Consider the following 24,041-nt stretch of genomic DNA (forward strand, 5'->3'; position numbering starts at 1 on the left):
TCCAGTTCTGCTGCAGGCATGCTTTAGCTGTACGCTCTTTGAAGACTCCCCTTAATCAAGCTGTCGTCCAACCAAGATAACGACAAACAAAACAGTCGTCATTGCGCTTCCTCTGATCCCCCATTACCTTCCCAGCATACACTCCAACAGATCAATCCATCCGATCGGTCACCGTTCCGTCCCTCGCCATGCCTTCGAACGCGTCGTTGACCCCGGCTCAACAACGCGAAGCTGAGGAGAGAATCCTGAGGAGGGTGGAAATTTCCAAGGTGCGTTATGTTCTTTGGGCAGAAATGTGCTTTGGGGCTCGAGTACAGGCAGATCGATGGTATTTTTCTACCTCTTTCTTTGCCTTGTTTGATTTCACTTAACGCGTCGCTGGCAACGGCGGCTATATGCCGCATCCCTTATCACGGTGCACAGCTAACCTTTGCGTGACACAGATGTCGAGAAACCTGAAAACACGTCTCAATCTCGCCATGTACAAGACTCAACGTGGGTGGGAAAATCTGCCGCTGGCGGCTATCGAACCTAAGGTGGCTGCAGAATCGGCTAGACGAAAGGAGTCGTCCTCAGGAGAGTCACCTACACGAACGTCTGACTCCGAGTTCCTCGTTCCGGGATTGCCAAGTCCCTCGAAGAGACGCATTCTGGGTCTTGCAGATGGCGATCGTCTACCGCCCATTTCCCTACCTTATGAAAAACCCCGCTCGGCGACGAAGCGTATCAGAAGATCGAGCGCTACGGAACATACGGATCACCTCTTTAACACCGCCTGGCAAAACTCTCAACGCCTCAACCACTCTCAATCATCCCCCATTCGCCGACCTCAACCAGGTGTTGATAGCGATCCACCCTCCGATCTGGTCCTCGGATCATCACCTCCACGCACCCCACCAAGGAAGGCATCCTTCAGACCAAACGGTATGAAAGAAACCGAAGAAGGAGCCGATTTACTACTCTTCTTGGCGACGAGTCCGAGCCCGGCTACCGGGACCATTCAGAGACACCATACGAACTCTTCTATGCCACCGACTTCCTCACCGATGATCGCACCGCAGACGCCCGGGAATGGCTTCAATTTCGCGGATTATGTGAATATCAACACGCCCTCCCCCGGTGGGATGTTTGCGCGTACACCTGGGACGATCAGGAATGCGCGAACGCCTGTAGGAACGGGGTGGACGCCTGGCGGTGTTACGCCTTCTGCGAGGAGAAAGTTGAATTTCGACAGTGCCGGGATCCTGGGTAGTCCGGCACGGGCCAACATTGGTGTTCCACTGGAGCTTGGTGCCGAGTTGAACAGGGAGCTGTCAAAAGCTTGATCTCTCGCTTTTCAGACCATTGCAGAGGCAAAAGAACAATATAGATTAGCTTGGGACGCTTCGGCTTGGAAAGGATAGGTGTGCGTTTTTGGAGTCGGCTCAATTGATCGAGGTTTCGGAGGTTTCTTGGTGGGAAGGAGTTTCATGTGCTTGGCTGGCCCAGAACGTGGAATTGGACTTTAAGGCATCTACTCTATCGCGATAAAGATAATACTATCATATTTTGGATTCATGAGATGTACAGCAGCTGCTAAGTTTGACAACGATTGAAAGTAACGTACCGGTACGCGGACGTCGACGCGGCTGTAGGACTGGTGCAGCTCAACGGGCCTGGACGCACACCTACGCCGACACCAGCAGACAAGACAGATACCAAGAAAGCGAAACCTGCGATTGCAATGGCATTCGCAAGCGCGAAGTTTGACGAGGTGTTGGATGATCTATCAGTGTATGTTGCATTCAATGCCGGTCCTAGTCCCGTAGACTGATCCCTGATGAACCTTCCAGCCGCTTTGTTATCAATTTACCCGAAGAAGAACTCGTTTCCGTCGAGCGAATCTGTTTCCAGATCGAACAGGCACATTGGTTTTACGAAGACTTTGTCCGCGAGGAAAACCCGTTCTTGCCATCCCTCAGTCTCCGCACATTTACGTCGCGGATCTTTGAGCATTGTCCGTTATTGTGGAAATGGTCGGGACAGCATGAACAGGCGTTCGAGGATTTCTTGACGTATAAGACTCGAGTACCGGTACGAGGGGCTATCATGCTGAATCAGACGTTGGATAAGTGTGTGCTTGTTAAGGGGTGGAAGTCAAGTAGTGGGTGGGGGTTCCCGAAGGGTAAGATCAATAAGGATGAGCCGGATCTTGATTGTGCTGCGCGTGAGGTGTATGAGGAGACAGGGTATGACATTACGCCGCTTGTGACGGCTGAGGATTTCATCGACATTACGATTCGTGAGCAGCAGATTAGGCTGTATATCGTGCAGGGTGTCCCGATGGAGACGTCATTCGTTCCGCAGACGCGAAAGGAGATCTCGAAGGTTGAGTGGCATAATCTTCTGGATCTGCCAACATACTCGAATTTGAAGAGGAGGAACGACAGGAAGATGGTGAAGACTGTGGACAAGACTGGGAAGGGCAAGTTCTACATGGTCATTCCTTTCTTGGCTCCATTGAGGAATTGGATCACGAAGAGGAAGCCAGCCATGGCGAAGGCAGTGGACTTGTCGAACCTGCCAGCTTTCTTCAGGGATGATGCAGCAGCCGAGGCTGAGGAGGCTGTTGTGGATTCTGGGGAGACCACGGCTGGGCTCAAGGCGTTGCTCAACCTAACTATACCTGGAGAGGAGAGTCTGGCAGCAAAGACAAACGAAAACCCATTGCTGGCCATGTTAAACAATGGCGCGAGGATCAAGAGCGTATCTCCTGCGCCTTCTCAGAGGTCACAGAAGTCTTCGAAGGGCAAGTCAGCGGGTGCGGAGATTTTGGGAATGTTGAAATCCGGAGGTAGCAGGCAGACCAAATCGAGACCATCGAGTGGTCAAGGTCAGAAGATCATGGCTATCCTCAAGCGACCTGAAGGTTTGGCAGCGGGTGAAGCACCACCGCCCCCACCACCTCCGGAAGAGCCTCAGGCACCTGCTCCGCCAGTTCAGCAGAGTCCTGCCTGCGCACCAACACCAATGGTCATGGATTCTCCTCAGAGGCCACCTACTGCTCCAATGATGCAGCAGCAGCTCCCTCCCATGCCTCCGCATATGCTCTTCAGCCCGGAATTTAACCATGCGCATCTCCAAATGCAGATGTCTCCCGCACATCCTCAACCACCCATGCCCTTCATGGAGCACGGTATGCGATTTGGACCTCCGCCCGGCTGGCAACCACCGCCAATGGGTACCCGCCAGATGATTTTCCCGGGTGTACCTGGCCCGGACTTTTACCATGCCCCGCCTCCGTCGAATCTGCCTAATTTTATGGGTCATATGCAAAACATGCATGTTCATCAGCAAGATCCTCTTGAGTTTATGTCTCCGCCGCAGCAGGCACCGTTCCCTGTGGAGCCGTCAGTTCCGCCGAAGCCGCAGCTGTCAACTAAGCCAAGAGCGCCTACAGCCGAGTCATTGCCTGGTTTTAATACATTCCCCATCGCAGCTACACCGCGCAAGGAGAATAAGCACGCTGCATCCCTTCTTGGTCTTTTCAATAACGCGCCTCAGGAAAAGTCGAATGAGGCACCGGCTATGTCCGAGGAGGATCTTTCTGCTCAATTTGCACAGGTGAAGATTGATACCCCCCCAGTACCCAAGGCTCCCTCGAGGACGATTAGTACGCAGACGATACCTTCGCCTGAGCAGCCGACTGCGCGTCCCATGCCCCGTCGCGATTCTTCGTCGCTTTTGTCCATTTTCAATGGTCCGTCGGCAATGGCGGCAAAGCCTGCACCGAAGCAGGAGCCTCGCCTGCTTCAGATCCGTATTTTGAAGCGTGAGGTGAAGCCACAGCCTGAGCCCGAGCGCGAAATCGTGGCGCCGTCTGCCACTGAGATCGGCCCGGGTGAGGCTATGACTGAAGCCCGGGATCTTTTGAACACCCTGAAGGGATCGCAGCAGCCTGAGCCGGAGGCTGAGGCGATTCACACACCCCAGATGCCGAGGAAGAACTCTGCTTCGCTCCTTGCGTTATTCAACTCACCCGCGGCTACTCCTAAGGCTGACAAGGAACCTACGAACCCGCTCTTGGCAGCACTTCAGGGTGCACCTATTGAGAGCAGGGACAAGCCTGCTGTAGCCCCGACAGTTAGCCCTCCTCTAGCTGCACTGCAAAGGTCTCCTCCGCCTCCAGTCGCAGCACCGGAGACGCCTAAAGAGGTTGCTGCTCTTGAACCCGCTGTCTCTACTACGGCCCCGCCCGGAAAGAATTCCCTCTTGGCTGCTCTGCAGGGCCCTCCGAAGGCAGTTCCTGAACTTTACAATCCCCCTATCTCGGTGATGCCAGCGAACCCCCTCTTGTCTGCATTGATGGGGTCGGGAGTCAAGGCCGCGCCGGAGATGTCAAGTATACCATACCCTTCGTTGAGCACCAGCGGCGCTTCCCTCATTTCGCTCCTCAACGGTGCACCATCCCAGAAGCGGGCAGCAGCACCAGCATCACCTGACACAACATTGACAGTCAGACGTGATGCCGTTCCCATGAATGGTTCGTCTAAGCCTTCTAAAGCAAGCCTTCTTGGCTTACTACAGACGGGCCCTAGTCCCGTTACCCACGACGTAACCGCACCTTCCGTGCACGCGCCGGCCACACCTGATGTTATGGTCCCGGTGTCGCCTAAGCCTTCTGGAAACCCAATGGATATTTTGTCTATCTTGAACGGTGGCCGTTCTGGTTCAAGCACACCTTTACCTACGCCGCCAAGCAACGTTAGACGCGCGTCGAGCTCTACTCAGAATGAGGAAAAGCAGAAGAGTCTTCTCGGGCTCTTATCTAGAATTGCAGAAGGTGGAAAAATCTAGTCTAGGATACTTTCAATAAATCCTACTCTCAGTCGAGCTGAGAAGATAACCATTCAGATAATTCCTCTTCCTTCAAGCGGGCGTTCCCACGTGCATCAGAGTCTTCCACGCCTTCCATGACGGCTAGTCGTACGCTTTCACGGCCGTATTGTTTGCCTACCAAGCTGGTTCCCACGGAACTAAGACGTGTTTGAATTCCGTCGTCTATAGAGTTTCCTTCGACCTTTGCTTCGATGATAACTCCGTGTTTCACCGTGAGTATTACCGTGACGTCCGACCAGTGGAACGATCCATTGAGTTCGTGCGTGAACTGAGGCGTCTGACCAAAAGTCCAATTCCACGACTGCAGTTCTTCCGCGAGTTTCTTCACCTCCGGAATTTCCTCAAGCGTGTGATCCCCGAAAACCTTCCACTCCAGTTCTTTGCCTTCGTTGTATAGTTTCTCGAATTCTGTCTTGACAGCTGCGCAGAAGTCGTCGTGAGGGATGCCTACATTCCCCACGCGACTTCGAACACTCTCAACGGAGCGAGCGTCGACGATGCCTTGGGCACGAGTGCTTCGCAGGGCACCGCCCAGGGCGGCTAAATCAGCGTTCAGCAGCATCGTGCCATGGTGGTATGCCCGTTCTCGTGCGAGCTTGTACGCACTTCCCGTAACCTTCAGCGTCTCCCCCTCCGGCGTATCAATAACGATATCATGCCTTTCATTAACCCTACTCCTCACACCCAAACTCCGCAACGCCCTCGTAACCATCTCCACATTCGTAACCCTATCGAACTCCTTCTTCGCCATGCCCACACTCCAGCACGTGTTTCCTTCTTCGTGGTATACTGCGCCTCCTCCACTCCGTCGACGTACGAGCGCAATGTTGCGGGCGTGGAGGAGGGAGAGGTTGGCTTCTTTCCATGGATTTTGGTTGCGGCCGATGATTACTGCGGAGCGGTTGCGGTAGAGGAGGAGGGTGTGGGCGTCTGGAGAGGAAGTACGGAAGAGGTGGTCCTCGTATGCGAGGTTCGTGAAGGGGGATAGAGATGTGGAGATATGAGCGGTCACCTTCAGAAACCTTGTCAGTAAACATCGGAGAAGTGGGAAGAAACAGCCGGACCTTCTCGTCTGACAGCAGCTGCCGTGAGCTGTTGAAGCACCTACGTGCAGATGTGATAGTGTTCAGAACTCCTCGAGAGGGCGACATGGCGATGCTCTGTCCTGTGAATGATTCTGGAGTGCCTCAGTATATCTACGTTACACCGTATCTACGTTACATTTCCCAAACGGGAACGTCTGGCCCTCGCGCTGTTGCGGCCTCGGTGCCTGAATCGCGACGTCGCCAGCCAAAGCTCGCAATTGCAATTGTCTATTATTATTTAACCACAGGGTAACCATGGTTGGCGTATGAGCTTTCGAAATCCTCCACGGGGACTCGGGCTGATCTGTTTACCTAGACTGACAAACTTCCGCCCAATTTGCTGGCCCTGTTCCAGCCGAGGCCTCCAGTCCGATATCTCGCTCCGGTTGACATCGCGCCCGAGAAGCGTATTACCCCTCGTCTTTCTGGAGTCGCGAAGTATGCGGCGATGCTCAATGATCATGTCGCTGACTATACGCCGACGGAAAGTATCGCCGAGAGGCAGGAAAGACTGAAGGCGGAGAAGAAAGCTAAGCATGAGCAAGATCTGAAGGAGGCTTTAGAGAAGTGTACGTCGATCCTCAACTCAACTAACGTGCCTAAGCTGACTTCATCGTGTAGGGGACCCAAGCTCAGATAGCCAAGCCCGTGGTGATCCATACCGAACTCTCTTCGTCTCCCGCGTTCACTACGAAGCAACTGAAGAAGACGTCGACCGCGAATTCAGCAAATTCGGACCCATCGAGCGTATCCGCATCGTGAAAAACACCGAGACCGGTAAACCCACAGGCTACGCTTTCATCGTCTACGAACGCGAAAAGGACATGAAAACCGCATATAAGGAGTGTGATGGCTTGAGAATCCGGGATCGGAGGGTTGTTGTGGATGTTGAGCGTGGGAGGACTGTGAAGGGATGGAAGCCGAGGAGATTGGGTGGTGGGTTGGGTGGGCGTGGATATACGAAGATTCAGAATAGGCCTATTGCCCCGGCGTTTGGACCTAGTGGTGGATTTAGGGGTGGATTCCGGGGTGGGTTCCGTGGTGGACGGGGAGGGTTCGAGGGCGGACGTGGAGGTTTCGATGGTGGGCGTGGTGGATTCGGCGGTGATCGCGGTGGATTCGGCGGTGATCGCGGTGGATTCAGGGGTGGGTTCCAGAGGGGAGGATTCAACGGCGGCGGACGCGGCGGCTTCGGAGGCGATCGTGGTGGATTCCAAGGTGGGCGTGGCGGTTTCGGAGACAACCGCGGAGGAGGCCGTGGAGGAATCGGGTACAGAGGCGGATTCCAGGGCGGTCGTGGTGGATTCGACCAAGGTCCAGGTCGTATGGCCGAGAACAGCGGCTTCCCGGGTAATGGCCCTCCAATGGGTCCTTCGGGTGGCAACCAACAACCGCCGTTCATGCCTGGTGCACCGACTGGACCGCAAGGGTTCCAGGGTCCTTCGCAAGGGTTCCCGCCTCAGGGACAATACCCCCCGAATGGGCCACCGGCTATGATGAATCAAGGCCCGCCACAGCAGCCTTACCAAAACGGCCATCATGGACAACCTGGCGTTGGCGCTGGCGCCGGGCGTTCACCGGTTATGCAGCAAGCCAGTGTCGTGCCAGGACACGACCAATCACGAGGTGGTGGGTACGGCGGCGGGCATGACCAGCGTGGTCCACGGGACCAGAGCCGCGGTGAGTTCCGTGATGGCCGTGACAGAGACAGACGTGGTGGGTATGACAGCAGACCAAGGGACGATCGGGACAGAGTAGACAAACGCGGGTATGACCGCCGTGATGACTACCGCGATAGAGATCGTGATGGTAGGAGACATGATGATGATCGTGAACGGGTCAGGTATGACGATGATAGGAGGAGAAGGTTTGATGATCGGGAGAGGAGTATGGATCGGGGTTCGAAGAGGCGGAAGTACTGACAGGCTGTTGTTATATCAAAAGTAAGTTGGGCTATGTCAAGGGTGCAAAGCGCATCTGTCATTTTCCCACGATGGTTGGGTGCTGCACACCTCAGGTTGAGTTGGACGAAGGACAGGAATACTTGAAAACTGACGAGAACTCCCCGTCTATTCAGAAAGTCGGAAGTATTCTAATTTATAAGATACTTGTCCAGCACACTCTGCGTATCATTCCTCCTCCCCTGCACACTCTCCACAGGCCAAGGTAACGGCGCCTTAGCATGTCTCGTAGCCGCCAAACATCCATAGCAAACCTCGCTCGTCACATCAGTCTCATCTTTCTCATCTGCCACCGCAGCATCGTTTGCTGGCGCATCTCCAATTTGCGCCCGAGCAAAGTTGTTTTCGATTTCCTCAAGCGGCGCAGGTTCGTTCACGGTTAACCGCTCGATCCACTCCTTAACGTCCTTCTCCGCTGGCATCCCGCAGATCCTACACCGTCCAGCTTCACCTTTACTCTCCACCGCCCTTCCTAATTTTTCAGCCGTCCGTCCCACGGTTGCAACGATCGACGGAAACGTAGATTCGAGCCCACGGAAATATCGTGTCATGAGTTGGTCGATGGTGTAATTCTTCACATTACTGAGCTCCGGGATCTCAGACTTTACATACGTCAATTCGTGGAGAGCGAGGTATGACTCGAGTTCCTGTTGCATCAAATCCTTCAACGGTCTCACAACATCCACTGCCACCCTCTCCTCCCCTTCCCCCTTCCCCTCCATCATCGCCTGTGTGCTCGTGCTCGTGCTCGATACCGCATCTCCAATCTCATACGGCACAGTGTGTCCCCTCCCACTCGCCGTCAACCCCAGAATTTTGGCAGCAGACCGTGTCCCGGAATCGCCGTATAGGATGGCAGAACAGTTTTCTCGTAGGGCGAGGTTGTTGATCAGTTTGGTGCGGAGGTAGGCGCGGAGGTCGGAGCGTGAACTTGGGGAGGGGAGGGAGGAGATGAGTGCGTTTAAGCGTTCTGTTGGGGGTGGTGGTGATGATGGGTGGGATGGGGAGATTCGGAGGGATTGGCTTGCGGGGTCCCAGGTGTAGGTTGTTGAGGATGGGAGGAGATCGAAGACGTGGGAGAGGGGTATTCTCACGGCTTGAAATCCTTGGTAGCGTTGCCCTGCTCCCTTCAGGATGGTGTCGTCGATAGACTCCTCGCCGAGTTCGGACTCGTCCACGTGAACGACAAGGATACCGTCCACAGCTCGCGGACTCTTCTCATTCCTCTCCATGACATTGTAGAATGTGCTGACCATATCTAGCAGCCCAGTACTCCCAACACCGCCACTAAAGCACACCATGAACTTCCTCCCCTCATCCGCCGGCAACGCTTCCCGATATTTCGCCATATGTCGCAGAAACTTGCGCTGTACATAGCGGGTAAAACACTCATTGCACAGGTTTTCGTACCGGACGACAATCGCGCCCGGGTTCTTTTTGCATTTCTTGCAGATTGCGGTGATTGCCGGTTTGTCCATTGCCGTTCTGAGTGAGATCGGGGTGGTGTGTCTACGTTACAGGCTGTCTGAATTTGCCCGGGTGGCGGAGGTGGCTGGACTGCTCGCCGACGCAGGAGTGGGGGACCAAGGGTAACCTTAAGTCGCAACTCTAAGTACGACAAGGAAGTTAAACAATCAAATAGAACTGTGAGTGCTCTTGGGATGCTGTCTGACGGTTGTGGTACTAACCGAGGTGGTAGACAATGGGCTCAATCGGTATTCCAATCAAGCTTCTCCACGAATCACAGGGACATGTCGTTACCCTCGAACTGAATAACGGTCAAACATACCGAGGAAAGCTCTTCGAAGGTATTTTCCAAACTCCTCTCTATATGTTTCAAGCACTCATCTCCTTTCGTCCAGCCGAGGACAACATGAACGTCCAACTGAAAGATATCACCGTCACCGCTCGCGACGGACGCGTGTCACATCTGGATCAGGTTTATATTCGGGGGAGTCACGTACGATTCTTTATCGTCCCTGATATGTTGAGGTATGCGGCTTTCTAGTTCTCGATTCCGATTTGCTAACACTGGTTTTGTAGAAATGCACCAATGTTCAGATCAAGAGCAGTACGTGGACGTGGTATTGGATTGGCAAGAGGAAGGGCGACGGTTGCAAGGGCCAGAGGTGGAAGGGGACAGTAATCGAGCTACTGAAGGAACAAGGTCATCGTATGGGCGTCGGTGTCGAAGCGAAACGAAATCTATCAGGAGCGAAAGACCCGTATTGAAGGACATGGGCGGAAGCAACTGTGTTACGCGAAAGAGAACTTTCGCAGCACGTTCTTGGATACCTGAAAGGAGTTGGTGGTCAAGGAGGACAGAAACTATATAAAATGATACTTCTGGTAAACCATGTGCGTCATATCACACATATGCAGGTCTACGTTACATCCCCAGCTCAAAACACTCACCCTCGATTACCACCCATCATGACGAAACGTATCCTGATCGTAGGCCCACCAAAATCCGGCAAACTAACTCTTGTCAAAGGTACACCGCAAACCCTTCCATTTTCCTGATCCAAGTTGACGCAAACGTAACAGCTCTCACCTCGTCCCTTCCCTCAGATCTCCTACCGACCAACACCTCCCACGCCGGTCTCTCGCACACCCTACCGATCAAAACACCATACTACTCAGCAGATGTACCAATCTGGGTCGATGAATTCACGCCGGGCAAGGAGGATGAGTGGGTAGACGGCTATTGCTCCGAGGAAGCACGGGAGGTGCTTGACGTGCTCGGGGCTATTATCGTAACGTTTCGGCATGGGGAGGATATGAGGGATTGTATGAAGGGTACCAAAGCTGCTGAGAGGATTGTGGAGCGGTGTGGTGGGGAGTATGGGGTATGGAACGGTGTTTGTGTGGCTGTGGGAATGCACAAATCAGTGGAGGGGGTGGATGAGGGAAAGTGCGAGGAGGCGTGTACGGATGCTGGGTTTGAGTATGTCGATTTTGCTGCGACTGGGAGGAATGAATATGGAGGTAGGTACAACCCATCGTGTTTTCTAACCGGATGTTGATGAAGGGACCTACAGAACAAACCGGACTCGCCCGAATCCGGGAAGCGCTGGAAGCGAATGACTGGAATGATGAGCATACGATTGACGAAAATGATCTCGACGGCGAGGGTCCGATAGCCGAGATTGGGGATGATTTCGGTACGTCGGAGTTCGATGAGGAGTTCTTTGATATGTCACGGGAAATGGCTGGGTTACGGGAGGCGTTGGCACAGTCGAGTATACCACAAGAGGACAAAGACAATGAAGAGGAGAATAATGATGGTCTTGATGACGATGAGGTTGAGGGGCTGGAGAAGATGATGGGCGCATTGTTGGCTGCGAGGGAACAAGGGAAAGATCTTCCGTTGGCTGAGCGGAGAGAGCTGGCGGCACAGACGGTGGGTCAATTAATGAAGAAAATGTGATGGGCCGCCGGCACGATCTATATCTCATTGTTTGTTCTCTCCCACTCTCACTCCCATTCCTGATCGAGTTCCATTCTACTGCTTCTTCGCACGCATCTGCTTCATAACCTTCCTCCTCTGTCCGATCATGTGCGTGAACATAGTGTAGAATCCAGGGACATAGATCACGAGAATAGCACGAAGGAGGTATCCGTACATGGGGTTCCACGCATCAGCTTGTCCGAGAGAACGCTTAACCAACCAAGCCTCGGAACCGGCGCCGAGGGGGTAGAGGATGAAGAAAGTGTTGTATCTATCACGCAGTTAGCCTCTTGAATATTGCGTTAAGGGTAGGACAATGGACTAACCTCAACCAGGTCAACGCTTTGGGGACACCGCCGAGGAGGTTCAAGGCGTAGTAAGAGTAACGGATGACTTCGGTGACACTCCATGCGATCAACATGGAGGAGTAAGCGGGCGAGATGGCGGTGGACTCAGGGAAGGGATGAACGATTCCCCAAACGAGGAGGATACGGGACGCGACTTGGATAATGGTGGTGATCAACGGGGATCGAACGAGGCCTGTACCAATAGCAGTCAGGTTACGATTCTTAAAAGCCAGAGCTACTCATGATACCGAAAGTGATGTGCAAAACCTCCAAGAGGGCTCCAGTCTGCGTCCACTTCGCGAACTCAGAGACATGAGCGTGGACGTTCTCGTATCCACCGAGGTAGAGAAGGGCAGCGACGCGGACGAGGAGGGCACCCCATGCGCAAGCAGAGACTACGTTGTAGAGGACGAGGTAACGGCTCTTGAGGCCCATGCTGGAGTTACGGGTTGCGCCGGCCATTGTTGCTGTACTGAAATGGGGATCTGCGGGAATCTCTGGACTTTTGGCGGTTCGCGGACCCCACACTGCACTTGAGCATCGCGCAGCAGACACGTCCCCAGACGTCAAAATCCCGAAAAAGACAAAATCAATTAAGATAGGATGAACTCCAATACGAACCATAGCGATGTAAACAGAACTCCCAGACCCAAAAAGACAACCAGATGACGGCCAGCGTACACCAAAAACGAATACTGCCAACGCGAGCAATGCCTGAAACCCAATATGACGGTCCATAAACCCAAGATACTTCTTCCTACCTCCGACAGCGAAATTTTCGTCCGTCATCTCAGATGTAAACCTCCCACATACCACTCTTCTGGTTAAGCCTCTTCGTACACCCCTCAACCGGACAGGTCCCCGGCAACTTCTTCGTCTTGATCTTCTGCACACAATCTCCACAATACGCATGTCCACACCTCCCAATCCAAACTCCGCCCTTTCCTTCACCTCTTCCTTCAGCATTACCGGGATCCTGTTCTCCCGATCCTCGGAGCTCGTTATCGCAGGATGCACATATGAGAGATTTGTCCTCCACCGGCGCCCTGGTGAATCCTTCGCGAGGCGGTGGTGGAGCACGGTATTTGAAATCCCCAGCATATGGATTCACGGGTTCCTCAACGCCCAACAGCCCCGTCGTAGCCATGCCGTAGTTCAAATTCGGCATAGCATACGGATGCTGTCTCGCCGCTCGAAACTGATGTCGCCCGGTCGACTCCCCCGTCGGTCTTGCCAGATTTGCAAGAGCATTCATGAGGCCCTCCGCAGCCCTATGCTGAACATTCCTGAAGATTCCTCCACCGATTCTGTTCCCGTTCGCCGTGGTGGCTTGTGCGATATGCTGATGTCTCGCCTGACCATTCGGGTTTCCCATGATGAGACGGTCTTCGAAGAAGAGTTCTTGTGGTGGGCGTTGTTGTCGTTGGGGCTGGTGAAATGGTGGTTCTTCTCTGAGGGCTGCAAGAATGAGTTGATTTCTCACTTCTTGTGGCAGGTCGGCGAGTCGATGTTGCGGATGCGGTGGTCGATCTGGTAACGCATCCACATCGATGATTTCGTGTTGTGGAGGAGGGACGGAACGGCGAGAGACTGGGACAGCATGACGTTGCGGAGGGCTGTCACCCGTGAGGTCGATTACGTCTATCGCAGGTCTTCCTGGTACTTTGATCCGATGTTTAAGTCCCGCGGACCCATGAGGAGCTTGTGGAGGGGATAACTCACGATGTAGACCACCTGCGGGAGTATTTCTTCCGTTTTGACCGTCCATGACAAATGCGAAGCTATATGAGTAGTTTCACTGGAAGTTGAGGAGTTGTCGATGGACGGAGAGCTGGTTGTTGTTGGTTGAAGTCTTTGTAATGGGCCGTCTGTTAAGAGCGGTGTGGCGACGGCATTCGCGCGCACTTGAGCCATGCAGGTGTACGTAAATGAACTTTCCTTTGCGGCATTGAACCCTGAGAAATATCGATTTTTCCCTCCAAAAAATGGTATGCTATCTCCTTACTCTGTCGTTGCGTAGACGGTCAAAACACCCTCAGCTCCACCAGTAATCAACTGCTCAGCCCTCGCTCCCCACTCCACAACCGTAGCAGCCCGATCAAACCTCTTGATCTCCCTCCACGACTTTTCCCTCTTAACATACTGCTGCACAATAACCCCCTCATCACCCGCAAACGCAAGGAACTGCCCACTCAAGTCCCATCTCACTGTGCTGATCTTGCCAGGACCGTCGAACTCTTTGGTAACGGAAGCAGTTCGCAAGTCGACTAGACGGGCTTTCTTGTCGGTTGCGGAGGAGACCGCGAGCCAGTATCCGTTTTCGGAGAAGTGGAGGGAGGTGATTGCGCCGCCGTTGGTGTTTACGGAGGCCATTACTTGACCGGTTCGGACGTCGTAAATCTGCACGCCGCCTTCGCTGGTGCCGACACCGAGCAATTGACCGTCGGGGTGGAATCGTGCCACAGTGAATTCTGTGGGACGTTCGTTAGCATGAGTCTTAAACACTTCTACAATTTGACTCACCATCGCTCGATGTAATTTTCGCCACAGTCTCTCCACTCTGCAAATCACACAACGCCCAAGTTCCATTCTTCGCAACAGCAGCGAGGAAGTCTCTCGAAGGGTGCAAAGCGACACTAACAACCTGTCCCATGTCGGGGTCAATAGTCTTCTCCACAGATCCGTCCTGGTTCCAAGTCCTGATAATGCCATTCGTTGCCGCGGTAACGGGGGTGGGACCGCTCCATACTGCATCGGCGATGCTTCCAGCTTCCTTCAACTCATTTAACGTCGCCTGGTCTTTAACATTCAACAAAACTGCATGCGAGCCACCGCCGACGATAGCAATGGTACCGGTAGCGTCAAGGGCGAGACATTTGGTCATGGGCGCGATCACATCTGTCGAGACGGTTGTTTCGAACGCCGCGACGATCTCCGCAGTAGTCCAATCAGCAGGAACCTTCCTCTTCTTCCTCTTAGCAGACAAATCTCCGTGCGTCTCCTCAATCTTCTTTACAACCGATGCCGGCACAGCAGCAGGCTTCTCGTCAACATCCATAGCATCACCACCGTTTGCGGAGGCCGCAGGACGCCCAGAGATGTTGATCTTCGCCAATGCATCACGAGCCTCATCCCTCTCCTTCATCAGACGCGCAACAACACGCGTCGCAGCATCATTCTGATAGAGCGCTGTACTCAACTCCTGACGAGTCGTCGCAAGCTGCTCCCTCAGGGTATACGTCTCCAACGCAAGCGCATCCCACTCCTGTTGAAACACGCTCAGCAATGCCGGGATCGACGTAACGTTCGGTGGTCGTGGTCTGACGATTTTGGATGATTTGACTTCGATCAAGTCTTCGGGGGTGAGGGCTTCGCCGGAGAGAGGGTCTTTGCCGTTTTCGGCGATGTAGGATTCTATCAGGTGTTTCTCGAAGACTGCGCCGGATTTGGAGGAGATGACGGGGAATTGGGGAACTTCGCCCGAGAGGGCGCAGACCATTGACATTGTTGCTGAATGAACTGTCTGGGGGACGGGTATCAAATCAATTGATCACTTCAGCTGGAGGTTACCGGCGCTGCATGGCGATGCGCGCGTCGCGACCGGAGTGCCGTCCCTGGGCCTCTTGGGGCACCGGAGAACTTTATTCAGCAATTCGGGATAGTTCAATGATTACTCTTGCCTTTTCTGTATTTATAATTTAAGTCCTCCACCCTTGTCTTTGCGTGCTCCATTCGCTGGACTGTCCATGGATCTCCGGATCACCCACTGTAGCAGTCTCAGACATGTGCCGGCAGACGTAAATCATCCAGCAGTCACAGAGGCTCTGAGACTGCTACACCTCAAGGCGTGAAGTGCATCTGCCTTCCTCGCCCGCGTGGAGCAAGGACGGCAGGCGTCATGATTAGCCTTCAACAGCAATATGCTGTACGTCCCGAGCACAGCTGTACCCTCAACGAAAGCAGCACTGTGTTTTGCGCGTCGATTTCGTTCCTTTCTCACTCTCTCACTCTTCATCATCGAATGAAAGGGTGACCTTCCCGGCCTTGCCCTTCGCTTTCTTCGCTGCCTTCACGGGCGCCCTCTCCGTTTCCTCCTTGGGCGCGCCATTCTCCTGCTTTTCTCCTGCCAACCCAATGTTTGTGTCTGGCCGCTTCCTCTTCTCCGCTCCAGAAGAAACGACGAGGCCCTTCCTCGTAAGGGCAGCATCCTTGGCCCGCTTGGTGAAGCTCGGCGCGGGGACAGCTGAGGAGGTCAAGGCCTTATCCTCAGTCTCGGCATTTTTTAAGGGCTTTGCAACTTCTAATCACACAAGTCAACATGGGCACAGGGATCTGCGGGGCAACTGACGTACTTTCTCCCTTCAGAGCACGTTGACTCTCGTCTTCGTCCAGGTACCGTGCTTTCTTGCCTTTGAGCATAACGACTTGTGGTGCGTCCTGTACGAACTGTAAGTAGCTTGACCGTATCGGTGTTCTATACAAACGTACATCATCTTGCTCGTCATCGGAATCCAGCTGTGGTGGCTTAATGTGCTTCTGTTGGACTTCAGCTTGTTGCTCCCCCTTCAGGATGCGAAGGAACTTGGGCGTCTCTTGCTCTGCGCGACCGTCAGTACGGCAAAAGACAGCTATTTTGAGCAATGTACCGTATTCGAGTTGAAATTTGGGCATGGCTAAGGATGTGCGAGCGAAGGTCCGCGGCGGTTACTGCTCCCGACGTCGTACTGTGGAATGTAACGTAGACTTGAGGGACCAATCTGCCACACGAGCAGCAATTCTCCCTGAACCCAGCTGCAGTATCTCATACAAACTGTAGACAATCCCATCCCATCCCCATCCCATCCCCATCAGGGTGTTCACCGGTCCAAGTATCAGTCGCCGGCCGGATTCGAAACAGCCCCTGGCTGAATTTCTGGGGCGAGCGCGACTTGACCGGCCCTCCACAATAATCCCGAAGAAAAGGGACGAACGCCCGTGAACCTTATTCGAAAGGCAGTGCGAAGTTTTCGCTTATCATCTGATAAGCCCCTTCGCTGCTCTCTGCCCTCACCCTCTCTTGTCGTGCAACAGCTGGTGTTGCGTATTGTGTTTGTTTGAGTGCCGTTTCTGTTGCGAGTGTCGCGAGTGCATCATTCGGAATACCAGCTTTGTCGGTTAGGGACTTTACAGCAAGGACGTGAGAGCGCTACACCATGAGCAGTTACTTGAACCCATCCTACATCTACTCGCGTCTGCCGAGCCGACCAAGCTCGTCGGTGAGCTTGCAGTCGTTAGCATCGGCTGCGTCGTCTTCTGCCGATGAAGTGCGACGGATGACGCCGAGGGAGATGTTGGATGCTGTTGTTGTACGCGGAAAGGCGTTTGCGCAAAAGAGAATACGGATTGGGAAGTACAATGTGTACCTGTTGCCGTGTCTGCTTCTCGGCCTTCCGCTTCTTCTCGTGGTTCTTCATTTGATTTTCCGACACCCGTCATCACCCGTACAACAATGGGTTGACCCATGGGTGCCTGTCAGACCAATCAACACCCAGTACGACGAGCCTTTCGTTTACGGATGTCAAGATCCGGAAGTCGCGGCCAAGGCACACCCTCGAGCAAATGCAGCATTCGTCATTCTGGCCAGAAACTCCGAACTCGACGGCGTCTTGGAATCCATGAAGTCTTTGGAGTCGCGGTTCAACAGATGGTTCAATTACCCCTACGTCTTCCTCAACAACGACCACTTCAACGAGACATTCATGGAAGGAGTTAAGAAAGCTACAAGCTCAAAGGTGGAGTTTGGATTTGTGGATTCATCGATGTGGGGATTCCCTAACACTACCGACATTCCGGAAGCGAAGGAGTTGATTGCGCAGCAGGGTGATCGGGCGATTATGTACGGAGGAATGGAGAGTTACCACCATATGTGTCGATTCTACTCTGGATTCTTCTTCAACCACCCGTTGTTGTTGAAGTATAAGTGGTACTGGCGTGTGGAGCCTGAGATTGACTACTGGTGCGACATCACCTACGATCCTTTCGTGTACATGGAGAAGCACGACAAGGTATACGGATTCACTATTGCGATTAAGGAGCTTCGCGAGACGGTGCCTAACCTTTTCAGATATGCTTCGGCTTATAAGCGTAACCACAACGTTTCCTCTCAGGGAATGTGGGAGTTTTTCCTCGAGTCACCACCAGAGCCCGAACAATTCGAAGAGCAGCCAGAACTTTCGCCAGAAGACCAGTTACCGAGCAAGGTCCAACACCACGAAGCCAAAGTTGACGATAACGCGATGGAGGGGGAGAACTACAACATGTGCCATTTCTGGAGTAACTTTGAGATTGCACGATTGGATTTCTTCAGGAGTGAGGAGTATATGCAGTTCTTCAGGGAGATGGACGCAAGTGGCGGATTTTGGGCTGAGAGATGGGGTGATGCGCCTATTCACTCTCTTGCTGTCGGTGCGCTCCTTTCGAAGACTCAGGTCCATTACTTCCGTGACATAGGATACCGTCATACGGATATTCAGCACTGTCCCGGTAACGCGCCCGGAAAGCAGCTTCCTCGCCCGGGATTCTCGCCTAATCACCAGTACAAGGACGCTCTTCCGACAGAGTGGGATCAGGAGCGCGATAACGCCGTTGGATGCAGATGTAACTGCCCAACCAACCTTCCCGAAGTCGAGGGCAAGGACGGATCTTGCCTGATCACCGACTGGGTACCCCTCATGGGTGGATTCACGGACTAGAGGAAGACGAAGGAGAAAGAAGGTCTGAGGTAGAGCATTTCATATAGCGGAGTTGTGCAGTTGCTTGCGGTTGGGACTGCTTTTGGTCGGAATTTCGCACGATACCCACACTGTGTCTTTGAGGCTTTAGTACTGCGGTATAGCTACACGCTACACGCTACATAGACGGCGAAAGGAGGGATCTAGGAGGATCTAGAACACATAATAATTCGAGAACTATTCCGTCAACAAGGTCATCATATGTACCCCAGTCTGGGCGGTGTATTCAGAAGCATGTGTCTGCATGCACATAGCCTCCTCCCGCGGCCGCGATTAATCAGACCCTGCCGAGCGAGGCACAGGTCAATATACGCGCCGACTGCACGGCGTTGTATGCCAGGAAAAGACCTGTTCAAACGGTACATCTCATCGATATCTAGCAGTCACCGGTAGCTCGTTCAACGGTCTTCGGTCTTTACAGGAAGGTCACAGGAGATCAGGCTACAGCTTCAGCGCGGGTCGCGAAGCTACGTGTTTTATACCGCCACTTAGAGCCTCCCGGGTTCATATACAGAGAGCATTCAGTCGAGGTCATCCGTCTCTGACTGACATACAACACTATGTCGCTCGTTAACAGAGCAACGCCTGTCGCGGGCGGTAAGAGACCATACTCGATCAATGCGAAGCTCTTCTTCGCAGTCACGGTCATCGAAGTCGTCGTCAACTGCGCCCTCGAAGCATACATCTTCGGACAATACTCCGTCAACGTACGGTTATCAAACAGAGTTGCGAGAACAGTCCCGACATACCTATCAATATTCATAGCCGCCTTCCTCTTCCAATCTGTCCTCGCCTTCATCGCACTACGACAACGAAACACGATTCAGATTTTTGGGTTGACGTTGTTCAATCTGACGTTCTTGGCGTACTCGATCGTCCAGATAGAGGAAATTCATTCGGCGATTATGGACTCGGCTGGTTCCCAGTTCTTGAAGGATGGGGTGAATGGAGCGGATCTGTGGGATGATTTGAAGCCGTTTCTGATTGTCATACCCGTTGTGGTGTTTGTTGGGCAGGTGTGCTATTTCTATCTGGCGTGGAGGTTGTATAAGGACTTTGGTTGGGAGATCTTTAAGACGCTTGGGGCGGATAGGCGGATCAGACGTGAGTGAATGCATGATGGTTGGAGGTTGTGTGGATTGCTGACATGTTCTGTAGGGCTGTACAAAGCCTATCAGATTTTCGTCTGCTTGCTTCAGTTCGACTTCTTCTTTTTCTTGGGATTCACCATGCAGGTAGGAAGCGCATACACGGCACTGTTTCTGCAGAAACTGACTTTTCGCTAGCTTTTGGTGCTGAACGTGCCCGGAGTGCACGACTACGAGCTCTATGTGACGGTCGCTGCTCTTCCCATTACTTTCGTCTTTCTTCTTTGTGTCGTATGGTTCACCAAGCGTGAATTCCATGCCGGTATTCTCTTATTCGACGTGGGACTCTTTGCAGCCTGTGCCTACTTCATTTTCAAGCTTTACAGAATCTATGACGAGGGCACGAAGGCCAGTTACTCTCACGACAGGATCAGTTTGACGACTTTTGGTATGTTCCTGCAAGTTTCTGTCTCTAAACGGCTATTGACCCGGCTGCATAGCTGTCATCTCTGTGGTTCTTATGGTGATCACCTTCGTCAACTCCATTATCTGCGAGGTGAACTTCGGAAAAGGTCTACGGCAACAGTTCGTTGCACCGGCGAGGATTGGAGATGATGACGACAGTGTTGAGGGTTACTTCCTCCACGAGCACGGACCGAAGAGGCTGGAAAGGATGGTCATTGAGTGATCTATACCCTTGAATCTTTTTGATAGCTTGGACTTTTATACAAATGGATTTATAAGAATATCCATACGGTATCCATCCGTCTGTAAAGTGTGCGTAATCCGTCGCCGTGGATGCAGTAGTGCGATACGCGCCTATCGTGCCCCATATACTCTCAGCTGACCCGGCCAGGTCAACCGTAACGCTTCCAACCCGACCCCGTTCATCCTCCGTACATCATCAACCCCACCTCCAGACAGCCTGTCCATCACCTCTTACTGTCTGTCATCATCATCTTGACTGACTACTGTTCGTTCCCGGAAGTACGTCTTGGATCCTCTGCTGACCGTGTGACTAGATAAGGAAGCATTCATCCCACTTCCAATATGGATCCGGAAGCCAGCAATGCCGAACGTATCGAAGATGAGTTCGAAATGATCTTATCTAAGGAGTTTGAACCGAACGAAGAGGTCCACAGCAATGATGAGACCTCGTCTACTACGACTGATTCGTTACCTATTACCGACTATGGCACGGACCACGAGCAAGAGGGATCTGTCAGCCTTCAGGACTCTCTTACTGTTGATCCAGAGGAGGCTGGGTTGGATGACACTCAGATTACCCTTAGGTTGCCTCAGGTAGGTTTCCTTGCGTTGCTTTTGTCTTCTTCCTAATAACCTTCCATTACTGACAGATGTCCCATGAGGAAATTACCCAACCCTCCCCCTGCCGTCTCAAGAACGGTGATACGTGGAATGTTCCGGTTGAACACATTCCCGCTCTTGCTGCTATTACTAAGGAGCTTCCCGCTGGTAACCTTCGTGCTACTGCTAAGCTCGTTTATGCTGAAACCCTAAGTTCTGCTGAGACTAAGAAGCGCATGGTTGACAAGACTTTCAAGGTCATGTATTTTGGTGATGAGACCCTTCGTCAGTGGGTCTTGCACAAGATCGCTAATGCACTTGCTACAAACTTTGAGGATATGGATGATTGGTGTGCTGAGGAGCAGAGTGTTGTTCCCATCGGTTTTGGACAGAGCCAAGACGAGCAAATCGGCGAACCGGATGCTGAACTCATCCGTGACTCCAGGATCAAGCTCGTTGAACTGAACCCTTGTACCTTCGAGGATACTCCGGATATTGTTGTTGCCTGCGTTTCGGTCAGTGACCACCTCATGAGGAAGGCGGTGCGTGGCTACGTCGACAAGCGTGGCCGTGGTATCTGCTGCCTCGATGTCCTTGCTGGACCTTGGACTTCTATTAGTAGGTTCTCTGACTCTTCTCCTGCTGGACGGGTGGTTACCTGGAGTAACAATCCGGTTAAAGTCAAGGTGGACATTGAGTATGATGAGCCTGAGAAGAATGTCACGAGGTACAGGCCTATTGATATTGAAGAGTTCATGATGTTGGACTGTTGGCAATTCGCAAGCCTTTTGTCAGCTTGCATGCCGCCTACTGCCATCCCCGAGGGGAAGGGTGGGAGAGAGATCTCAAGTGGACAGAAGAAGAACGTATTCGAGGTGAGTTTCGCTGGGTCAATCTTAAGCAGCTGAATTAACTCGATGCTCTACAGGGAGGAAATTGTGTTACCTCAACGATTCAACTTGTTCGTTTGTTCCTCGTTATTTGGGCCGTTCTCGCAGTGTCCTTCACCGGCGCCCCCTTCTTCTACGCACGCTACTTTGCAACCTCAACAGTCGCTTCGCCGGACACGAGTACGTCGCTCATCCCACACCCCACCGCTGCAGCGCCGGGTCACCTCGGCGCTCCTCTGGCGGACCGTGGTTCTCCCATCCATGAGAGACTCTCCATGCATCTTGTGAGTGATGCTGTCTACATTCTACGTATGCCGAACACTCCGGCGTTTGTACAGAACCCGTCTGAGCTCTTCACTCAAATCATGCGTAATGGCAAGATTGTCAACAGTGCGAAACTCGCGCCCTTGTTTGACGGTGTCTACAGTGTTAGCATTGATTGTGAGGATGCATTCGGCAAGATCACTGTTCGTGCTTGGACGAAGGAGAAGCCGTTTGTCAGGGAGGAGTTTGAGGTTGACTACGGAGAGTGCGACGATGATTGCCCGTTGAAGGGCATGCATCATCCTGAGCCTCAGCCTACCGGAAAGACGGGTGTTACCGAGGACGACAACTATGCGACGTATCTCAAGGTCATGTTGGCCGACACCGCCGCTCACGTTCGGGAAGATTTGACTGATCGTGCTTCTCACTTCAAGGAGTTGCTTGATGGTACCACTGAACATCTCAAGAAGGATCTTGGAAAAATGGGCTCTCGTGTTCAGAATGAAATGTTGAAGTTGCAAGGAAAGGTGGCTGTGGACACTGCAAACATGCGCCAGTTGATGAACAAAGCAGGAGTTGAACTTTCATATCAGGCTGATGCTGCTCAGACGAAGTTCGCTCATCAGTACTTTAAGCCGGCGCAGAAGGCAGCACAGTCGATCTTCACGAAGGCGAAGACCAACGGCGGGAGGAAGAGATGAGTTATGGATGGAGTTGGTAGGATATGGGTATCATTATCGGACGGCGCTTTTCTTGGGCTTTAATCTTACGTTCTTATCGTTTTAATCGATTGGCCTGCACTAGCTGGTGCAGACAACGGTTTCTTTTTTCGCTATGGTTGTTTTGCTAGCAGTAGAAGTTATCTTATCTCTTTTCCTTTGTTTTCTCATCTCGAGTGCCAGGTTACTTCATCAGATTTTTCGCATCGTGCTCAATTGCAAGTGTTTTGGCGGTGCTGCTGTGCTACGCAACCTGCTGCAGGTCGTCGTGAAAGTACCAACATCATCAACATACTCCATAAAAATGTCTGCTTCTGAATCTACGACCCCTTCCTTCGCTTCTCTCGCCGCTGAGGCTGAGAAGAAGAACCAGGAGACTTCTGCCTTGTCTACCTCCGCCAACGCTGAGCCCGTTGCTGCTGAGAAGAAGGAGGAGACCAAGAGCATCTTCGGTGCTCCCGCTGAGAAGAAGGAGGAGAAGAAGGAGGGTGAGGTAAGTTTCAATTGAGTCAATTGACTTCTGCGGGTGCTAATTGATGTTGTAGGGTGAGGATGAGGCCCCTGAGTCCCCTGAGGTGCACTTCGAGCCTGTCATCAAGCTTGACGCTGTTGAGGTCAAGACCAACGAGGAGCAGGAGGAGGTTGTCTTCAAGATGTGCGTACGCTTTTAGAGTGTATCTTGTTCGTCTGCTGACGTTGTTATAGGCGCGCTAAGCTCTTCCGATTCGACAAGGAGAACAACGAGTGGAAGGAGCGTGGTACCGGTGACGTCCGTTTCTTGAAGCACAAGGAGAACAACAAGGTCCGTTTGGTCATGAGACGGGACAAGACCCTCAAGGTCTGCGCCAACCACTACAGTATGTTGCTCTATATCCATGCTGCATGTCCAATGTGCTAACGAATGGAACAGTTACTGAGGAGATTAAGTTGACTCCCAACATCGGCTCCGACCGTTCTTGGGTGTACACCGTCACTGCTGATGTTTCTGAGGGAGAAGCTACTGCTGAGACTTTGGCCATCCGTTTCGCTAACGCTGACAGTATGTTGCTCCTCCTTTTGTGTCCTTGTTACCGATATTAATCATTTCCCAATAGACGCCAACCTTTTCAAGGACGAGTTCACCAAGGCCCAGGATGCCAACAAGAAGTAAACTTGCAGTTTGTGTGGGTGTTTTGAGAAGACATGAGTGAAAAATCTTAAGGTTTGGAGGATGACATTGAAGGAGGAGTTGGACCGCAGCCATATACCAAAAAATACAGGTCTTTTTTGTCGTTTCATTC

General features: G+C 52.6%; 16 protein-coding genes across 16 annotated transcripts; 10 read left to right on the forward strand and 6 right to left on the reverse strand.

The window, feature by feature from the left end:
- The first annotated feature begins 49 nt into the window (after nucleotides 1-49).
- SAICODRAFT_64651 (uncharacterized protein) lies at nucleotides 50-1,554 on the forward strand. The gene is made up of 2 exons (XM_019170086.1): nucleotides 50-269; nucleotides 444-1,554. Exons 1-2 carry the CDS (start codon nucleotides 189-191, stop codon nucleotides 1,323-1,325), a joined length of 963 nt encoding a protein of 320 aa, XP_019025486.1. The 5' UTR covers nucleotides 50-188; the 3' UTR covers nucleotides 1,326-1,554.
- A 169-nt stretch (nucleotides 1,555-1,723) lies between these two features.
- On the forward strand, nucleotides 1,724-2,532 carry SAICODRAFT_47910 (DCP2-domain-containing protein; the record flags this gene model as incomplete). Its single annotated transcript, XM_019168906.1, has 2 exons — nucleotides 1,724-1,773; nucleotides 1,833-2,532. Coding segments are annotated over 2 exons (750 nt in total), but the record flags the coding sequence as incomplete, so codon positions are not given.
- Nucleotides 2,533-3,951: 1,419 nt separating this feature from the next.
- SAICODRAFT_29515 (uncharacterized protein) lies at nucleotides 3,952-4,895 on the forward strand. The gene has a single exon (XM_019167442.1). It carries the CDS (start codon nucleotides 3,973-3,975, stop codon nucleotides 4,834-4,836), a length of 864 nt encoding a protein of 287 aa, XP_019025488.1. The 5' UTR covers nucleotides 3,952-3,972; the 3' UTR covers nucleotides 4,837-4,895.
- SAICODRAFT_64654 (Lipoyltransferase and lipoate-protein ligase) lies at nucleotides 4,864-6,079 on the reverse strand (the record flags this gene model as incomplete). Its single annotated transcript, XM_019170087.1, has 2 exons — nucleotides 5,943-6,079; nucleotides 4,864-5,890 (listed from the first exon to the last, which is right to left on the reverse strand). The coding sequence occupies exons 1-2, from the start codon at nucleotides 6,027-6,029 to the stop codon at nucleotides 4,865-4,867; spliced, it is 1,113 nt and encodes a 370-aa protein (XP_019025489.1). The 5' UTR covers nucleotides 6,030-6,079.
- Nucleotides 6,080-6,279: 200 nt separating this feature from the next.
- Nucleotides 6,280-6,913, forward strand: SAICODRAFT_45049 (RNA-binding domain-containing protein; the record flags this gene model as incomplete). Its single annotated transcript, XM_019168798.1, has 2 exons — nucleotides 6,280-6,532; nucleotides 6,585-6,913. Coding segments are annotated over 2 exons (582 nt in total), but the record flags the coding sequence as incomplete, so codon positions are not given.
- A 1,142-nt stretch (nucleotides 6,914-8,055) lies between these two features.
- Nucleotides 8,056-9,402, reverse strand: SAICODRAFT_6136 (uncharacterized protein; the record flags this gene model as incomplete). Its single annotated transcript, XM_019169836.1, has 1 exon — nucleotides 8,056-9,402. The coding sequence occupies one exon, from the start codon at nucleotides 9,400-9,402 to the stop codon at nucleotides 8,056-8,058; it is 1,347 nt and encodes a 448-aa protein (XP_019025491.1).
- A 109-nt stretch (nucleotides 9,403-9,511) lies between these two features.
- SAICODRAFT_209156 (Sm-like ribonucleo protein) lies at nucleotides 9,512-10,166 on the forward strand. Its single transcript, XM_019166349.1, has 3 exons — nucleotides 9,512-9,570; nucleotides 9,624-9,910; nucleotides 9,968-10,166. The coding sequence occupies exons 2-3, from the start codon at nucleotides 9,627-9,629 to the stop codon at nucleotides 10,068-10,070; spliced, it is 387 nt and encodes a 128-aa protein (XP_019025492.1). The 5' UTR covers nucleotides 9,512-9,570; nucleotides 9,624-9,626; the 3' UTR covers nucleotides 10,071-10,166.
- Nucleotides 10,167-10,357: 191 nt separating this feature from the next.
- Nucleotides 10,358-11,354, forward strand: SAICODRAFT_6138 (uncharacterized protein; the record flags this gene model as incomplete). Its single annotated transcript, XM_019169839.1, has 3 exons — nucleotides 10,358-10,418; nucleotides 10,472-10,912; nucleotides 10,966-11,354. The coding sequence occupies 3 exons, from the start codon at nucleotides 10,358-10,360 to the stop codon at nucleotides 11,352-11,354; spliced, it is 891 nt and encodes a 296-aa protein (XP_019025493.1).
- A 29-nt stretch (nucleotides 11,355-11,383) lies between these two features.
- Nucleotides 11,384-12,190, reverse strand: SAICODRAFT_90034 (PTPLA-domain-containing protein). Its single transcript, XM_019171672.1, has 3 exons — nucleotides 11,971-12,190; nucleotides 11,702-11,915; nucleotides 11,384-11,646 (listed from the first exon to the last, which is right to left on the reverse strand). The coding sequence occupies exons 1-3, from the start codon at nucleotides 12,182-12,184 to the stop codon at nucleotides 11,430-11,432; spliced, it is 645 nt and encodes a 214-aa protein (XP_019025494.1). The 5' UTR covers nucleotides 12,185-12,190; the 3' UTR covers nucleotides 11,384-11,429.
- A 322-nt stretch (nucleotides 12,191-12,512) lies between these two features.
- Nucleotides 12,513-13,490, reverse strand: SAICODRAFT_6140 (uncharacterized protein; the record flags this gene model as incomplete). The annotated part of the gene is made up of 1 exon (XM_019169840.1): nucleotides 12,513-13,490. One exon carries the CDS (start codon nucleotides 13,488-13,490, stop codon nucleotides 12,513-12,515), a length of 978 nt encoding a protein of 325 aa, XP_019025495.1.
- A 233-nt stretch (nucleotides 13,491-13,723) lies between these two features.
- Nucleotides 13,724-15,221, reverse strand: SAICODRAFT_54656 (cell cycle control protein cwf8; the record flags this gene model as incomplete). Its single annotated transcript, XM_019169306.1, has 2 exons — nucleotides 13,724-14,193; nucleotides 14,246-15,221. The coding sequence occupies 2 exons, from the start codon at nucleotides 15,219-15,221 to the stop codon at nucleotides 13,724-13,726; spliced, it is 1,446 nt and encodes a 481-aa protein (XP_019025496.1).
- Nucleotides 15,222-15,393: 172 nt separating this feature from the next.
- SAICODRAFT_29520 (uncharacterized protein) lies at nucleotides 15,394-16,591 on the reverse strand. Its single transcript, XM_019167443.1, has 4 exons — nucleotides 16,369-16,591; nucleotides 16,211-16,320; nucleotides 16,075-16,159; nucleotides 15,394-16,022 (listed from the first exon to the last, which is right to left on the reverse strand). Exons 1-4 carry the CDS (start codon nucleotides 16,391-16,393, stop codon nucleotides 15,727-15,729), a joined length of 516 nt encoding a protein of 171 aa, XP_019025497.1. The 5' UTR covers nucleotides 16,394-16,591; the 3' UTR covers nucleotides 15,394-15,726.
- A 458-nt stretch (nucleotides 16,592-17,049) lies between these two features.
- SAICODRAFT_54311 (glycosyl transferase) lies at nucleotides 17,050-18,453 on the forward strand (the record flags this gene model as incomplete). Its single annotated transcript, XM_019169279.1, has 1 exon — nucleotides 17,050-18,453. The coding sequence occupies one exon, from the start codon at nucleotides 17,050-17,052 to the stop codon at nucleotides 18,451-18,453; it is 1,404 nt and encodes a 467-aa protein (XP_019025498.1).
- Nucleotides 18,454-18,809: 356 nt separating this feature from the next.
- Nucleotides 18,810-20,161, forward strand: SAICODRAFT_77792 (uncharacterized protein; the record flags this gene model as incomplete). Its single annotated transcript, XM_019171078.1, has 4 exons — nucleotides 18,810-19,596; nucleotides 19,651-19,727; nucleotides 19,779-20,028; nucleotides 20,081-20,161. Coding segments are annotated over exons 1-4 (951 nt in total), but the record flags the coding sequence as incomplete, so codon positions are not given.
- A 284-nt stretch (nucleotides 20,162-20,445) lies between these two features.
- SAICODRAFT_17939 (uncharacterized protein) lies at nucleotides 20,446-22,743 on the forward strand (the record flags this gene model as incomplete). The annotated part of the gene is made up of 4 exons (XM_019165878.1): nucleotides 20,446-20,553; nucleotides 20,603-20,882; nucleotides 20,939-21,763; nucleotides 21,817-22,743. Exons 2-4 carry the CDS (start codon nucleotides 20,631-20,633, stop codon nucleotides 22,741-22,743), a joined length of 2,004 nt encoding a protein of 667 aa, XP_019025500.1. The 5' UTR covers nucleotides 20,446-20,553; nucleotides 20,603-20,630.
- A 322-nt stretch (nucleotides 22,744-23,065) lies between these two features.
- SAICODRAFT_54553 (uncharacterized protein) lies at nucleotides 23,066-23,911 on the forward strand (the record flags this gene model as incomplete). The annotated part of the gene is made up of 5 exons (XM_019169298.1): nucleotides 23,066-23,254; nucleotides 23,313-23,416; nucleotides 23,467-23,618; nucleotides 23,672-23,800; nucleotides 23,856-23,911. The coding sequence occupies 5 exons, from the start codon at nucleotides 23,066-23,068 to the stop codon at nucleotides 23,909-23,911; spliced, it is 630 nt and encodes a 209-aa protein (XP_019025501.1).
- Nucleotides 23,912-24,041: the final 130 nt, after the last annotated feature.

The sequence above is a fragment of the Saitoella complicata genome (genome assembly GCF_001661265.1).
Source record: "Saitoella complicata NRRL Y-17804 unplaced genomic scaffold SAICOscaffold_6, whole genome shotgun sequence".
In the NCBI taxonomy this organism is placed as follows: Eukaryota; Fungi; Ascomycota; class Saitoellomycetes; order Saitoellales; family Saitoellaceae; genus Saitoella; species Saitoella complicata.